We start from the raw sequence: 17,390 nt of genomic DNA on the forward strand, positions 1-17,390 counted from the left end.
TCCCTGACCCTCCCCTGCTTGCTCTCTCTCTCTCTCTCTCTCTCTCAAAATAAAATATAAACTTTAAAAAAAGAAAAACCCTTTTAGAATAATCCTGAAAATCCTACATATATATGTGGATGGACACACACTCACACATATGCACACTTCCCAACACACTTCACAGTATCATGTACCTACGTTGATCTACCCCCACCACATTCCCTAAAATGTGTGGAAACTATGACAAGATTATTCCTCCCTCAGGACTTACCCTGCCTGGAATCTGGAACTCTATGACTTGCCATTCCATGGCTCAGAAAAAGGAACAGGAAAAGAATGTATGTCCTAGGTTCCCGGGACATCCTCCTGTAGTTAATGCAAGCACAGAGGTAATTCAGGTTTGTATTTTTTAAATATAATGAAGAATGTTCAGAAGACAAAAGGGAAAAACAAATAGATCCAGAATCTCTTGAGGCTCTTTTTAACAAATTTTAGTCGGGGGCCGCCTGGGTGGCTCAGTAGGTTGAGTGTGCGACTTCAGCTCAGGTCATGATCTCAAAGTTTGTGAGTTCAGTTCGTGAGCTCAAGCCCCCCATCAGGCTCTCTGTCAGTGCAGAGCCCACTTTGGATCCTCTATCCCCCTCTCTCTCCGTCCCTCCCCACTCTCAAAAAAACATTAAAATAATAGTAATAATATTAATTAATTAACTAATTTTAGGGGTGCCTGAGTGCCTCAGTCAGTTGGGCATCTGACTCTTGATTTTGGCTCAGGTCAGGATCTTGTACTTCATGGGTTTGAGCCCAGCGTAGACTCCACACTGGCAGCAAGGAGCCTGCTTGGGATTCTCTCCATCTCTCTCTCTGCCCCTCCCTCACTCACACTCTCTCAAAATAAACAAATAAACTAAAATAAATAAAAATAAAATTTAAATTCCATGTACCTTGTTCCGTCTAAACCCCTATGCTCATTGAAGACATGATCATCTCTCTCCTTGATGACAACAGTGGCCTGTTTATATTCTTACACCTGCTCCTTTCTCCTCGATCCAGCAGAGGAGTGGGCTCTGTTATATCTGACAAGGGGTTTATATCTAGACTATAAAGAAGAACTCTTACAATTCAGTAACTAGAAGATAAGCCAGAGGGAAGAAAAGATACAAACCTAAACTTCATTTTAAACAACAACAACAACAAAAGGCCAGTAAACTCATAAAAGATGATCAACATCATTAGTTATCAGGAATATGTAAATTACATTCACAAGTAGATACCACTACATAGGGGCGCCTGGCTGGATCAGTCAATAGAGCATGAGACTCCTGATCTCGGGGTTGTGAGTTCAAGCCCCATACTGGATGTAGAGATTGCTTAAAAACAAAATCTTAGGGGCTCCTAGGTGGCTCAGTTGGTTAAGCGACTGACTTCAGCCTGGGTCACGAACTCTCGGTTCGTGAGTTTGAGCCCCGCGCCTGGCTCCGTGTTGACAGCCCAGAGCCTGGAGCCTGCCTCAGATTCTGTGTCTCCCTCTCTCTCTGCCCCTCCCCTGCTTGAACTCTGTCTCCCTCTCTCTCTCTCTCTCAAAAATAAACATTAAAAAAATAAAATATCTCTTTAAAGATACCACTCCATACACTAGAATGGCTAAAAGTTTAAAAGACTGACAATACCAAGTGTCGATGATGATGGAGCAACCAGAACTCATGCACTGCTAACACAGCCACTTTGGAAAATTGTTCAGCAGTGTCTTATAAAGTTAAACATGCAATACTCTGATCCAGGAATTCCACTGCTAGGTATCTACCCAAGAGAAATTAAAACTTACGTCTACACAAATACTTGTACAGTTTCATTCATAATAGCCAAAAACTGGAAGCAACCCAAATGTCCAAGCACAGGTGAAACTTTCAACAAATACCATTCAGTGGAAAATCACTCACCAATAAGTAGGAAGGTGGGACTTTTGCTTCCAGGTGGAAGTAATTGGCAGTAGATAAACCCTCCTGCCTTAAATAATTCGAAAACCAATCAAAATAATGAAGCAAAGGTTTTCAGACATTGCCCAACAACAAGGCTGAATCCTAAGAGAAGGGAAACTGAGATTATAAAAAAAAAAATCAGTCTCTGCCCTGTGTTCCTGGCACAGAGCTCCTAAAACCTTGGTAAATTCCTAAGTGGAAAAAGTATAGTAGCATCTTTTGTTCCATTGAGGCACCTTTGGGTGGGCTCCTGGTTGGCTCCTGGCCAGGAACTGGTCACCAGAAAAAAAAACCAAGCCATGATTAGAAGTTTGGAATATTCTAGCCCCACCCCCATCCTCCAGAGAAGACAGAAGGGCTGAAAAGGGACTTAATAATTGATGGTGCCTATGTGAGGAAGCCTCCATAAGATCTCAACAGTAGAGGGTCTGGAAGCTTTGAGGTTGATGAACACATCCACACCAGGAGGGTGACACATCCCAACTCCACAGGGACAGAAGCCCTTGCTCTTGGGACCCTCCCAGACCTTGTCCTACGTATCTCTTCATCTAGCTGTTTATCTGCATCCTTTGTCTGATCTTTCCATAAACTGGTGAAAGTCAGTGTTTCCCTGAGTTCTGTGAGCTGCTCTAGCAAATTGACCAAACCTGAGGAAGCAGCTGTGGGAACCTCCAATTTGTAGCCGTTCGAACAGGCTTAGTTAGGTTGGGACAGGACGCCTGGAGGCCAGCAACGAGGAAGTCCTGGCCAGCCATGGGGAAGGTCAGAGCCCCGTCCAGGCAGCACTCCACAAGAAACCGGATCCAACCAGACAGGCCCAAGATGGCAGAAGCCATGACAGGAAACCCCTGGCCAAATTAGGAAGAAAAAGCGGGAAACCCTGCTTCCCACCCCAAGAAATGAATATGTCCCCTCCCCCACCACAAATTAGCAACTGCCAATTGAAGATAGAAACCCAACCCGCCAGCCGTACTGCTCTCTGAGCTTCCCAGCTCTCATTTCTCACGAGTGTGCTTTCGCCTTAATAAACTTTCCCACTTGTGTTGCTCATCTGCCGTGCTGCGTGTCTGTCCCTGAATTCATTCTCATGACAAGAACAAGAACCTCTTTTTTTCTAAGCTTATTTGTTCATTTCGAGAGAGCGTGTGCATGCAAAAGTGGGGGAGGGACAGAGACAGAGAGAATCCCAAGCAGGCTCTGAGCTGTTAGAATGAAGCCCTACCTGGGGCTCCATCTCAGGAACAAGGAGATCACGACCTGAGCCAAAATCAAGGGTCGGATGCTTAACCAACGGAGCCACCCAGGTGTCCCGACATGACTAGACCCAGGTCTGGCTGGGTTGACATCCCAGGGGCCCGGGGTCTCCCCAGTTCACCTGGTAATGTAGCCACATCACACAGAAGTTGTAGGTAACCTGGAGACCTACTACGTGCAGCTGGCATTGAAGTGGAACAGGAGGGGACCAGTCTTTTGGGACTGAGCCTTTAACCTGTGGGATAGGACTGTACCTCCAGGTGGATGGTGTCAGAACGGAGTTAAACTGGAGGACACCCAGCTGGCATTACGGAATCGCGTGGTGTAAGGAAAACGTCCGCATCTTTGGTGACCAGAAGCGTCAGAAGTGTTCGTGTCTCGTGCTTTGTGCGGGTGGTAAAGGAGACACTGGGTTTCAAAGACTCACAAGAAAAAAAACAAAGAAGGAGGCAGAGAACTGGGTTTCCCTACTCAGGAGTGAAAACTGAGGTTCCCCCTTATACAAACACAAACACGCTGAGCCCTCGAAGTGCGGCAGGCGGCTGCCTGGAGTCGGCTTCCTTGAAATGGCTCCTAGTGCAGGAAAGGGGGCCACAGAGGACACTCCAAGGAGCGGGCAGGGGATGCGGGGCCTCCGATTACCTGGCACCAGCTCACAGGTCCACCTGTGACAGTCATGTCATCTCTCAAATGATCCTCTCCAACAAGGGGTCACCAAACCACACCCCAATTCAAACAAGCTGCCTGGTTTTGCGTGGCTCACAAGTTAAAAGTGGCTTTTATATATATTTTTTAAATATTTATTTTTGAGACACAGAGAGAGAGCAAGAGGGGGAGAGGCAGGGTGGGCAGAGGATGTGAAGCAGGCTCTATGCGGACAGCAGAGAGCCCCTATGTGGGCCTCGAACTCACAAACTGTGAGATCATGACCCAAGCTGAAGTTGGACACTTAACCTACTGAGCCACCCAGGCGCCCCTGGTGTTTGTATCTTTAAATAGTGTTTAAAAAAAACAAATGAGGGGCGCCTGGGTAGCTCAGTCAATTAAGCAATTGACTTCGGCTCAGGTCATGATCTCATGGTTTGTGGGTTCAAGCCCCACATCAGGCTCTGTGCTGACAGCTCGGAGCCTGGAGCCTCCTTCGGATTCTGTGTCTCCCTCTCTCTCTGCCCCTCCCCCACTGTGCTCGCGCTCTCTCTCTCTCTCTCTCTCTCTCTCTCTCAAAAATAAATAAAATGTAAAACAAATTAAAAAAAAACAACAAAAGAGCAGTATTTCTTGACCCACGACAATTTCACGTGTGAAATTGAAATGCTAGCGTCCATAAGTAAAGTTTTATTGGAACAGGGCCATGTCCGTTCATTTCTGTATTGTCTACGGCCGCTTGCACACTGCCACAGAGACTGTGTGATCTACAAAGTCGAAAATATTTATTCTCTGTTCCTATGCTGAAAAGTCTGCCAAGCCCGCGTTCAGAGCTACACACTTACATATTTACAGAAGAAATGTGGTGTTGGAGATGGCTTGAAAATAATAGGGGAGGAAGTAGGTGGGAGGTGGTTATGGGTTGCCAACTGAAGCTGAGTGATGAGTACATGAGGTTCGTTAAATTCTTATGTCTCCTTTTGTAGGTGTTTGAAATTTTCCATGTAAATGATTTTTTTTTAATTTTTTTTTAACCTTTATTTACTTTTTTGAGACCGAGAGAGACAGAGCATGAACGGGGGAGGGTCAGAGAGAGAGGGAGACACAGAATCCGAAACAGGCTCCAGGCTCTGAGCTGTCGGCACAGAGCCCGACGCAGGGCTCGAACTCAGACTGTGAGATCACGACCTGAGCCGAAGTTGGACGCTCAACCGACTGAGCCACCCAGGCGCCCCCCATGTAAATGATTTTTAAAAGAGAAAGCAACAGAGGAGACTGTGTGATTTCAGTGAAAGAAGGTGGAGAGCAGGGCGCCTGGGTGGCTCAGTCACTTAAGCCTCTGACTCTTGGTTTCAGCTCAGGGCATGGTTTGTGAGTTCCAGCCCCACATCAGGCTCTACTCTGATCCATGTGGAGCCTGCTTGGGATTCTCACTCTTCCTGTCCCTCTGGAGCTCTCTGTCTCTCTTAAATAAATAAATAATTAAAAAAAAAAAAAAAAAAAAAAAAGAGGGTGGACAGATGAGGGGGAAAGGGGAAGGAAGCTGATAGGATGCGCTGATAGGGTGGGCACCACCAGCAAAACAGGTGGGTCTTTAGGTCAAGTGGAAGGAGGAGGGGGAACCACTCAAAATTTATAGGTCACATCAGGTAAAAACTGGGAGCTGTGTTTTGCTTCATCTCACTCTCAGGCAACCCACACCCCAATTACAGGACACCATCCTCTTGGGGGTACTAACAGGAACTTGAAGGGAACCCCCATAATACACACCCACGGTTTCTTAAGATTATTTTATAGGCCCCCCAGCATTCTTTCATACAGATTTCCCTGGTATTATCTAGCTTTCTTGAGCAAACAGATTCTTTAACCCCCAAAGGCACTTCCACAACCAGCTCTGCAAACAATTATGCTCATTTTACCGCCCAGGGCAAAAACAAACTGAAACTTTTGAAACCTACAAACACCAGAAGGTGCAAACTGCCAACAGGTTTGAAGGGAAGGGGATCGCAAAGCACTTTGTAGACCTGTTCTGCCCCACCAATCCCACCCCCAAGGCTGGTACATTCAACTCTCATAATAACTCTTACTGGGTTTGGGTCTTTTGGGCTTTGGGGAAACTTTGGCCCTTTTTTCTCCCTTCCCTTTTGGTCAGCTGCCCTGGGGCATTGGCCTCATTCACAATTCTCCAGTTTCCCAGACAATGAGCCTTCTTGTGCTTATTGCCAGCATCTCCCTATTAACTCTATGGAGAGGTATATGATTACTGAAACAGATGCCCTGGTTTCTGCTGCACATAATGTCTTCTTTCCAAGGAAACCCCAGAGCATCACCAGTACGGGATTTGGTTTTAATTAAAAGCTCTTTGGGCCATTCTCTTTCAGGAGGCTGGCCAAAAGGATTGAATGGAGTGTGCAGAGCAATAATGATTTGGGGGTCGATTGCTTTCTCCAAGGGCCCCTCCCCTTCCCCACCCACCCCCACCCGGTCCCACCACTGCCCAGCCACCTGCAGACTGGTGGAAATCAGGCAGGCTAGGGCTGCCTTGGTGGAACCTATGAAAACAGCAACAATAACCACAAACCAGAAAGGAACAGTTTCCCGAGAAACCACGAGGGAGAATTTAGATGAACAGGGAGACCAACCATCCTAGTTTCCCTGGACTGAGGGGCTTCCTGGGACACACAGTTCAGCTTTAAAACAGGAAAAGTTGTGGGGCGCCTGGGTGGCTCAGTCGGTTGAACATCCAACTTTGGCTCAGGTCATGATCCTGTGGTTCTGAGTTCAAGCCCCAGATCGTGCTTTCTGGTGTCAGCCTGTTAGCACAGAGCCTCCTTGGGATCCTCTGTCCCCTTCTCTCTGCTCCTCCCCCACTTGCACTCCCCCCCACCCCAAAAAAGATAAATAATAAAAAAAAAAACAGGATAAGTAGCAGGCAAAGCAGGATAAGCTGGTCACCCTACAGATGAGAAACATTTCATCCTCTATGAAACTTGCTGAAATGCTGGGAATTTCCCCCAATTTTGGCACATCCCATCCCAAACACAAACCAATTCACAATTATATGGAGTTTTACTGTCTGCAAAGCAGCCCCATGTAAGGTCTGCATCATGGGTGCATATATATGGGCCATACAGATACTAACTTGGAGATTTTCCACCGGAAAAAAAAAAAATCACGGTACAATTTTCATTGCTATTAATGCAAAGCGGGCGGACTTGTCTGGCTTGTAGAATAACAGGCTGATTGAACTGGATTTGGTGTTAGAATGCCAGGCTCACAGCAGGCACACAAGTCAAAAGAGTGCTTACTAGAGGCATGGAGGCCTGAGCTCTTGCCCCAGCTCTGCCTTTGAGGGGAAGACTCTGGACAGACCTTCCCCTTCCTCTTTTAGTCTCAGGGGGACAAAATGGAAGGTTTGGGATTCTGAGATAAAAGGAGAGGAAGAAAAGTCTCACTGAGCACCTACCATGTGCCAGCATCACGCCAGACCGGCCCCTCCACTTACTCTCTCCATCGCACCGAAGGTTTACTTTCCTGGGTTTCACAGATGAGTTCATGGAAACACGAGGTCACACAACAAGCAGATAACAGAGAGGGAGTCCCAATGCGGGGCTGCCTGGCTAGTCATAATCCCAGCAACTACCGAATGACAGAGAACTAAGTACGCATCCCTCTACATACCCGGTCTCACTGAATCCTTGCAGAACCTTTGAGGCAAATATTACCATTATCTCTGCTTCTCAGAGAAGGAAACTGGTTACAAGAAGTCAAACCACCGGCCCAAGGTCACACAGCTACTGAGTGGAAGGGTGGGTGCCCAAACCCAGAGCCCAGATCCCAAGCACTGACCAGCTCTGCCCCCCAGCCTCTCTGCTCAGCACCTGGAACCTAAAACTCCAGGTGGCCAGTGCCATCTCAAGGATAGGAGCTCCACTTTAATTGGACCACCCAATTTGTGCTCTTGAACAAACTCCTTAACCTCTCCGGGCTTGCATTTCCTCCTCTATACAATGGGGATGGGGAAAGTACCTCCCTCGGGAAGGCTGTTGTTAGCATTTGCAAAGTTCATCAATTGATTCAAAGCAGTACCTCCCTCAGGAAGGCTGTGTTAGCATTTGCAAAGTTCATCAATTGATACCAAGCAGTGTCGGTGTAGGTGCTATTTGCTTTGGGTGCATTTTCCTATTTCTTGCTCACAACAGCCAAGAGGTAAAATATGGGAAATATGTAAAGAATTGCCTTGTATAGGATACGAGTGTGCTGTTTCGAAGAGACACATGCACCCCAATGTTTATAGCAGCACTATCAACAATACCCAAAGTATGGAAAGAGCCCAAATGCCCATCAATGGATGAATGGATAAAGAAGATGTATATACACACACACACACACAATGGAGTATTACTCAGCAATCCAAAAGAATGAAATCTTGCCATTTGCAACTACGTGGATGGAACTGGAGGGTATTATGCTAAGCGAACTTAGTCAAAGACAAAAATCATATGATTTCACTCATATGAGGACTTTAAGAGACAAAACAGATGAACATAAGGGAAGGGAAACAAAAATAATATAAAAACAGGGAGAAGTACAAAACAGAAGAGACTCATAAGTATGGAGAACAAACTGAGGGTTGCTGGAGGGGTTGTGGGAGGGGGGATGGGCTAAATGGGTAAGGGGCACTAAGGAATCTACTCCTGAAATCATTGTTGCACTATATACTAACTAATTTCGATGTCAATTTAAAAAAAGTAAAATTAAAAAAAAAAAAAAAAAAGAATAGCCTTGTATAGAAAATAGGTAAAGAACTGAGCCAGCACTGGCACATATAAACACTCAGTGAATAATGGCTATTATTATTAGTGCTATTATTTTTGCAGCTGCTGTCATTATTACAAACGTTTCCATCATTGCTGTTCTTATTACTATTATTAAGTGGGTTTGAATCCCTTTCCTGGAAGTTTACACCCACAGACACACACACACACCCCATCAAAAGCCCTTAAAGGCTCTGTGTCTGCCCTTGGCTCGCTCTCCTTTCTCGCGGCCCCCACGGCTGCAACCCACCCCAGCCCCAAGCACCCTTTTCTGCCCCTTCCCTGGGGAGGCCCCGTGGCGCGCCCCCGGCCCGCGCACGACCCCTGCGCCCCGGCCCGCCAAGCGCGCCTCACCTGCGGTGCCGTCTCCACCGCTGTGACTCGCGCGTGAGGGGCGAGGGGCGTGGCCACAGGGCTCACCAGGGGCGGGGGCGAGCGGTGGGGGCGGCGCCAATCTGCCGGGCTCAACCTCCACTCCCGCAGGGGAGAGTGGAAACGCCGCAGCCGCGGGGTCACAGCCGGCGCCTGGAGCTTTCTCTCCAGACTCCAGTGAGCCGCCTGAGGACGGGCGAAATGCACTCTGCCCCGCCCCTCTCTGAGATTGCAGCCAGGGAGGGAGGTTGAAAAGTTAAAGATAGAGCCACCAATTGCAACGTAGGGACTTTATTCGGATCCAGATGCAAACAGACTGTTAACAGATTATAAGACTGTCGGAGCAACGTGATCACTGGATACGTAAAGGCTACGTTTTTTAGTTGTGAGCATTGTAATGTGGTTCTCTTAAAAGTCCTTATCTTTTGGGGGCGCCTGGGTGGCTCAGTCAGTTAAGCATCTGACTTTGGCTCAGGGCATGATCTCCTGGTTAGTGGATTCAAGCCCCATGTGGGGACTTGTGTGGATAGCTCAGAGCCTGGAGCAGGCTCGGATTTGGTGTCTCCCTCTCTCTTTGCCCCTCCCCTGCTCACACACACTCTGTCTCTCTCACTCTCTCAAAAATAAATAAACATTAAAAAAAAATTTTTTTTTTAATCCCATGGGGCACCCGGGTGGCTCAGTCGGTTAAGCACCTGACTTCGGCTCAGGACCCGATCGCACGGTTTGTGGGTTCCAGCTCTGTGTAGGGCTCTGTGCTGACAGCTCAGCGTCTGGAGCCTGCTTCGGATTCTGTGTCTCCCTCTCTCTGCCCCTTTCCCTGCTCGCGCGCTCTCTCAAAAAAAGTAAATGTTAAAAACATTTTTAAATGGGCATTAACAAAGACCATGTAATAGTAATTCAAGGAAATGATTTTATAATTAAAAAAAGCCAAATATTAAGTACCATGTGCATGCACTTTTATTAAAACTGGGAGGAAGTACACTGAAGTCTTGGGTTTGCATGGTGGGATTCTGCAGAACTGTTTTACATCTTTTCTAGTGAAAATATAATTGTGAACTCTAGAGATTTTCTGGCAATCGTTCAACTTTAATGAAACACATCTCAATACACGAACATTTTTAAATAGCTAAAATGCCTAATGCTGACATTATTTTGTCAGAGCAAAATTAGACCTTCTCTTCAGAAATGGCCACCTGTACTGTTCTGTTGCTCTCTGGTTGATATCGATATAATACTAGTGTTCAGCGTTGTCAAAAAAAATCCTTTTATCCTTTGGTTTAGTCCTTTAACCAAGAAGCTTACTCTCAAGCCTTAAATGGTGGGAAATCTCTTCCATCCTTTGTCAACTTTTGATTTGGAAAATAGGTATCTGTGAGTTTCACATAACTCATCCTGCAAGGATAAAATTTTTACATTTTTACATTTCATTTTTACATTTTCTAACGTTAAAAGCTTATAAACGTGTATATGTGTGGGTATACACGGCATAGAAAAAAAGTCCAGGAGAGCACATACCAAAATGTTAATACTGTTCTCTCAGGTTTGTAGATTGGTAGTTTATTTGTGTTTTCTTCATTTCGCCTTCTGTAGATTTATTTTTTTGGTAACAAACATGTCACTTATAATACAAAAAGCAGCAAAGGCTTTATGATCAGTCACAGCCACCTTATAAATAATAAAAACAAGGTGGCAGGGGTGCCTGGCCGGCTCAGTCTGTAGAGCATGTGGCTCTTGATCTTGGGGTTGTGAGTTCAAGCTTCATGTTGGGTGTACAGCTGACCGTTAAAAAAGAAAAAGAAAAAAAAGGAAAAAGGTGGCAAAATTAAGTGTCGGAAAAACTGTTTTGTTCTGCTGAGTTTAAAAAAGATTGCAGTATATTCTCAACTACCTCAACTCTAATACCATTTGACAATTTTTGAGGGTTCAAGGACATTTAAAACCAACATTCTGGGGGCACCTGGGTGGCTCAGTAGTTAGGTAAGTGTCTGACTTCAGCTAAGGTCATGATCTCGCGGTTTGTGAGTTCGAGCCCCACGTCTGTGCTGACAGCTCAGAGCCTGGAGCCTACTTTGGATTCTGTGTCTCCCTCTCTCTCTGCCCCTCCCCTGCTCATTCTCTCTCTCCCTCTCTCTCTCTCAAAAATATATAAACATTAAAAAAATACATATTCTGCGTTGACTCCTAAACAGGATATAAGAAAACAGCATCTGGGTATTTTATCTGTTCTTAATTATTTTCTAGGACTTAAGAAGTGCAGGTGTATAGGACATTCCAATTTTACATGGTCATTTATTCGCGGGGGGGGGGAAACTTTTGATTTTTACATATACAATATTGAAAATGATTTTTAAATGGCCTTATAACAACAATGCACTATTTAATTCATGAGAATACAGCATATTGACTCTAAAATCCAGGGGGAAATCTTAAGTTCTAGTTATGTAATAATACTCTCCTAATTCTCCAAAAGTATACAATTTCGTAGCTAAAAAGAAGTACTTTGGTATCAGCACGGATTCCAATTCAGTGATATCAATATAAATAGCAAGCCACAAAGCACCAATTACTAGTAAATGAAACCCAATGCCATACCAGTTGTGCTATAAAAACAAATCATTAGGGAATCCAAATCAAAACCAGGAGATAACACCTCACATCCATTAGGATGGCTACTATCAAGAAAAACAGGGGCGCCTGGGTGGCTCAGTCAGTTGAGCATCCTACTTCGGTTCAGGTCATGATCTCATGGTTCGTGGGTTCCAACCCCTCATCCTGCTTTGTGCTGACAGCTCAGAGCCTGGAGCCTGCTTTGGATTCTGTGTCTCCCTCTCTCTCTGCCGGGACAAATACTGTATAATTCCACTTACATGAGGAACCTAGAATAGTCAAATTCATAGAAAGCAAAATGGTGGTTGTCAGGGGCTAGAGGAAGGGGAAATGGGAAGTAATGGGTACAGAGTTTCAGTTTTATGAAATGAAGAGTTCTAAAGACAGACGGTGGTGATGGTTGCACTGCATGAATGTACTAAATACCACTATACACCTAAAGATGGTTAAGGAGGTAAATGTTATGTGTATTTTACTACATCTTAAAAAATTGGAAGAGAGGAGTGCCTGGGTGCTCAGTTGGTTAAGTGTCCAACTTCGGCTCAGGTCATGATCTCAGTTCATAGGTTTGAGCCCCATATTGGTCTCTGTGCTGACGGCTGTCAGAAGGCTCTGTGCTGTGAGACAGCCGTCAGCACAGAGCCTGCTTAGGCTTCTCTCTCACTTCTCTCTCTGCCCTCCCCCCTGAAATAAATAAACTTAAAAAAAAAAATTGGAAGAGAAATAATGGTTCTGTTATCAGGGAACACTAATAATTTTTAAAGTAAGCAACTAAATGGGATACAGTATTCTGAACTGGCTCCTAAAACAGAAAAGGTTCATTAGTGGGAAAATGGGCAAAATCCCAATGCTCTGTAGTTTAGTTAATATGCCAATGCTAATTTCTTAGTGTTGGCAAACATGCCATAGCTACATAAAATGTTAATATTAGGTGGGCGCCTGGATGGCTCAGTTGGTTACGTGTCCGACTTTGGCTCAGGTCATGATCTCAGTTCGTAGGTTTGAGCCCCACATTGGGCTCTGTGCTGACAGCTCAGAGCCTGGAGCCTATTTCGGATTCTGTGTCTCCCTCTCTCTCTGACCCTCCCCTGTTCATGCTCTCTCTCTGTCTCAAAAATAAATAAACGTTAAAAAAATTTTTTTAAAAAAAGTAAATAAACATTAAAAAAAAGTTAACATTAGGGATATTAGGTTAAAGGTGTACAGGAACTCTTTGTACTATCTCTGCAAAATTTCTCTAAATCCAACATTATACCAATATAGAAAATTTATTTAAAAATAAATTTTTTAGGAGTGCCTGGGTGGCTCAGTCAGTTAAGTGTCTGACTTTGGCTCAAGTTGTGATCTTGCAGTTTGTGGGTTCAAGCCCAGCGTCGGGCTCTGTGCTGACAGCTCACATTCTGGAGCCTGCTTTGGATTCTGTGTCTCCCTCTCTCTGTCCCTTCCCCACTCATGCTCTGTCTCTGCCTTCCAAAAATAAATAAATGTTAAAAAAATTTTTTTAATAAATTTTTTTAAAGTGACAACTTGAAAAACTTCAAATTAATTCATACATAGAAGACAAAGACAACACGTATATTAGAATCGATAAAGGAAGCAGTGAAATATGAATGCCTATACATAGCTACAGTAGATATAAAATTTTAATTTTTATTGTGCCGTTCCCTGTTGCCTAACTATTGTCTCATCATCCACTAACTGCAACAAGGCAGGCTGTCGAATTTTATATTGCAGCAATATTTCCTTAATGATTCTGGGTGTGTATTTCCACTTAGATTACAAACGTTTCTTAGCGTGATTACAGTATGAACTTCTTCTGCCAGTTCATGATGGCGTATCTTTGATAAGTTGGTTGTAAGTTTGTGAGCATCTGGTTTCAAGTCAACTGGAAGCCGCAGTACGTGCTCAGTGGGTGCCCAGGCTGTACGAGTCAGACCAGACCGGCCCTGACTCAGTGCTCCGTTTTCCAACCGGAACATGGATGTGCCGGCTAGAAGCTTATTTGGATGGTACTCAGCTATCCGCACAAATGTGGTAGATCACCTTCAGTCACTGGAGGTCCACGTTGAGTATGTGCTGTAGTCGTTAGAAAAAAGGATCATGAAACATGTCTATCAGTAACCAAGTAGTGGGAAGCAACTGATGCAAATAACTTTAGTATGAATCCATTTAAACACTGTGTTCAGATCTAAGTGAAAACAAAGCTTTAATCAGCAAAAGGACGTGAACCAACTAAGTTTTATTTTCCAGCCCAGCTTCTTTTCTGTTGAAGATCAACTCTCTAAAAACCGGGAAGACATACAGAAGGGTAAAATATACTATCATCGTTAACTACTCTGCACAAGGGAGCAATGGCTGAGGGTATTGTATCTTCTCTCCTTCCCTCCTCTGTAATCAGCAGCCTGAACACTCAAGGGGTTTACACTGCAGCTACAAGGAGCTGGGAATCACAGGTGCAGCTTGCCTTAACTTTCCCCATGACCTTCCAGGTCAATAGGTTAACTTGCTTTGACCACAAATACGGCTCTTCTTAATTTCTCTAGCACAATCTTAAACTTGATACGAAGCACTTACACAAGGAATGGTGCAGAAAAGAAGGCAGCTTTATTGCACTTTGGGGAAAAAACAGGATTCCATGGGTGGGGGAAGGGGGGCGGGGAGGAAAGCCATGGATACTCAGTAAGCAATACTGCCACCTAGTGGAGTGGTGATACGCCAGCAAGACTTTCAAGATCAGGTTCACAAATGTGATTGGATTTGCTTATTTAAATTTTCATCATAAAACGGAACTTTTAATATGCTGGTCTTCAGAGAACCTCAGATTTTGAGAAACGATTTGTATCCGTGCAATGCATAAATGAATGTGCTTGCCCTGCTTTCTTTTGGATAAAGAGAGGGTTTTTTTTTTTTTTTTTTTTTAATTAAAAAAATTTTTTTTTTCAACGTTTATTTATTTTTGGGACAGAGAGAGACAGAGCATGAACCGGGGAGGGGCAGAGAGAGAGGGAGACACAGAATCGGAAACAGGCTCCAGGCTCCGAGCCATCAGCCCAGAGCCCGACACGGGGCTCGAACTCACGGACCGCGAGATCGTGACCTGGCTGAGGTCGGACGCTTAACCGACTGCGCCACCCAGGCGCCCCGAGGGTTTTTTTTTTAAATAGACTATCAAATTAATTCTTGATTTCCAAATTATAAAACTTTGCAGCAACCTGCCTCTTTGAATATCCATCACTCTTGCTTGACAGTCTAAACAGCAAGATTATGACAATTTCTAAAGAAACAAAACTCAACTATGTAATAACTACATTAAGTTCACTCATTTCCTCTATTTTTATAATCTAGGGTGCTAAGTATTTGCACTTCACTTATTTGAATTCCTCAGAAAAAAGCACTAGAATGCACCAATAAAAATTTTGCATAAGTCACATAACCCAACTCTTCTTATGACAACACGATAACAGTGACAGATACTGGTGTGAGGATGTGGGAATGCTGTTCTTAATGAATAATAAAGTAATTCTTCCCAAGGCTTTAATTCTCCTTTATACCCAGGTGTTGCAGTAAATGTGTTGACTTGATGACTTCTATGAGCATATAAATGAGAATATTTAATGAAACACCTGGCTGACAAAAAAAGGAACAAAGTCATGAGAATAACATATTGTTAATAACCACAATCTCAAATCCACGTCTCTGTTATTACTGAGATTTTAGATTCCGGGTTAAGTGCTCTGCTCTCTTTGGAATATGCACAATGGTTATTGATCTTGCTAATGAGTTCCTCTATTGCAACATTTGTGGGTATATGGTTGGAGGCACTCACGGATTCTAGAATGTATGAGTCTGACATGGCCTTTCTTCATCAATCCATATTCTTGGCAAATAAAGTCAGGAAAGGATTTTAGGAAGAACCAGATTCTGGGAAAGAGGTATACACGTGTGGAGTGAGAAGTTGAATTAAAACATTTTTAGGCAGACTGCATTTTGTCAGCAGACGAGTGAATGTTTCAATTCTGAGAGCCTGAGATTGTCTAGGAAAACACAATTCTGAGTATAGGGTGGAAGTTATCACAGAGACAGAAGCCAGTGTTTTGCATTTGCCAAAGCAATAGGACATGGGCGTGGGGGGTGATCCCTGAAGTATGTGACCTGAATGAGGTCGTTTGAGGGTTAGACTGCCTCAGGGTTCACAACAATTTGTGCAATAGTCCTCGCAGGCCCCCAACCAGTCCTACCCAGTCCCAGTCAGAAGCCTTTCTTTACCGCAAGTCAACCACACCTTGCACACAATGCTACTGTTTGGGCACCCCTGAAGCCAAAACAACAGAAGATCCCAGGGGAGCCTTACATTAATTCAAACAGAATGCCAGAGTCATCTCCAAAAAAGTTTATTAGCATGATTAAAAACATTTTTTGAATAATGACAGAAAGAATTTCTAAACATGAAAGAGTATCAGTGGCTATACCTTATAACCAAATATTTGCGATCGAATGGACAGCTTTATTGCCAGTCTTCATTTTATTAAAAACAATCCATATTTATTGGTTCCATGTGAAGTCATGACTATTGCTTTGACTGAGAATGAGTCCCTACTGCAATTAAGTATAAAAAATATCTTCCATAATTGGAGTGTGGCCTGTATTACTGAGTAAAGAGTTGATAAAAATCCTCAAAGAGTTGGGTTTTTGTTTTTTAAAAACATTCCTTTTACACACTACAAAGAAATAATTAGTATTTTGGCTCTTTAAATTCCTACATGATATTTAGAATGGCAGTCCCCAGAGGTCCTCCCTTTACAGAATCGCCAACGCAGACCCTCTTCTGAAGTGTACATTCTTGGGCTGGGCTCTGAAGACTTGGGCCTCCGCGTGTTTATACTGGTTTGAGAACAAAGACAGCATCATCCAGAACGTAGTAGTCGTTGTACATGTCGCCTTCGCACAGGTACGGTAGTCTGGTGAAAGCTTCAATAACAAAACCAGCTTTTCTGAAAACTTCAGGCAGACTATTCACTTGTTCTTCCCAGTTCTGTCCCTTGATTTCTAAAATTTCTGATGGCTTCTCCCACTTGCCACCTACTAAAACAAATAGAAACATTAAGTTAAATTCTTGAACAAACAAGTTATTTAAAGAGAGAAGGGAGGAAGAACGGTATTGGCCAAGGACTTGGCATGTGCCAAACAATAGGTGCTTCGATGAAGGATTCCTCCTGAGGCATGAGGACAAAAAGATGAAGTTTGGAACCAGGTTACTGAGGGTGAGAGCAGAAATGTAATTCCGGGTTTATCTCGATCGAAAGCGCATACATTTACCTTCCCTGACAGATTTAGGTATTAGCCTCCGTTAGACCAACTGGGTTGTAACAGTTAATGGGTCTTGGAAAACTGCTCCTTAAGTACTGGAATATGGAAGCAGAGAGTTACCCATAAAATGTAAAGGAAGGGTTGGGATAAATTCAAGAAAATACACTCCTGATCTAATATATGTATGAAATGCATTGACCAGAAAGGTTTATCAGGCTGCAAACAGACCAACGAAGGCGTTTAATTTACAAAGATCATCAGTGTGTTTTTTAAGGAAGTTGATCCACCCTCTTAACTTTTCATAACAATTTTATAAAGGTTAAGTTCCAAGACCAGAGAGATGTAGAACACTAGAAAGGGGAGTCAACCTAGCATTTCTTGGAATAGTGGCTGAAGTCTGTACAGTCATTTAAGATGCCTGAATGGG

The 17,390-nt window shown here is 44.0% G+C and overlaps 2 protein-coding genes across 4 annotated transcripts in view; both read right to left on the minus strand.

The window, feature by feature from the left end:
- Positions 1 to 9,209, minus strand: part of OTOA (otoancorin) — a 76,258-nt gene extending 67,049 nt beyond the window's left edge. The window contains exons 1-2 of the mRNA XM_045460738.1: positions 9,029 to 9,209; positions 254 to 348 (exon numbers count right to left, since the gene is read on the minus strand). Of these exons, the coding sequence (XP_045316694.1) occupies positions 254 to 344 (91 nt within the window). The 5' untranslated portion in view covers positions 345 to 348; positions 9,029 to 9,209. The remainder of the gene's footprint in view (positions 1 to 253; positions 349 to 9,028) is intronic.
- A 6,822-nt stretch (positions 9,210 to 16,031) lies between these two features.
- The window catches only part of METTL9 (methyltransferase like 9), a 52,209-nt gene continuing 50,850 nt past the window's right edge, over positions 16,032 to 17,390 (minus strand). For 2 of the 3 annotated variants that reach the window (XM_045461196.1, XM_045461193.1), the window contains exon 5: positions 16,032 to 16,738. In XM_045461196.1, coding sequence (XP_045317152.1) covers positions 16,533 to 16,738 — 206 coding nt within the window. In that variant the 3' untranslated portion in view covers positions 16,032 to 16,532. The remainder of the gene's footprint in view (positions 16,739 to 17,390) is intronic. The other variant, XM_045461194.1, reaches the window with a different exon arrangement.

The sequence above is a fragment of the Leopardus geoffroyi genome, chromosome E3 (assembly GCF_018350155.1).
Source record: "Leopardus geoffroyi isolate Oge1 chromosome E3, O.geoffroyi_Oge1_pat1.0, whole genome shotgun sequence".
NCBI classification, from domain to species: domain Eukaryota; kingdom Metazoa; phylum Chordata; class Mammalia; order Carnivora; family Felidae; genus Leopardus; species Leopardus geoffroyi.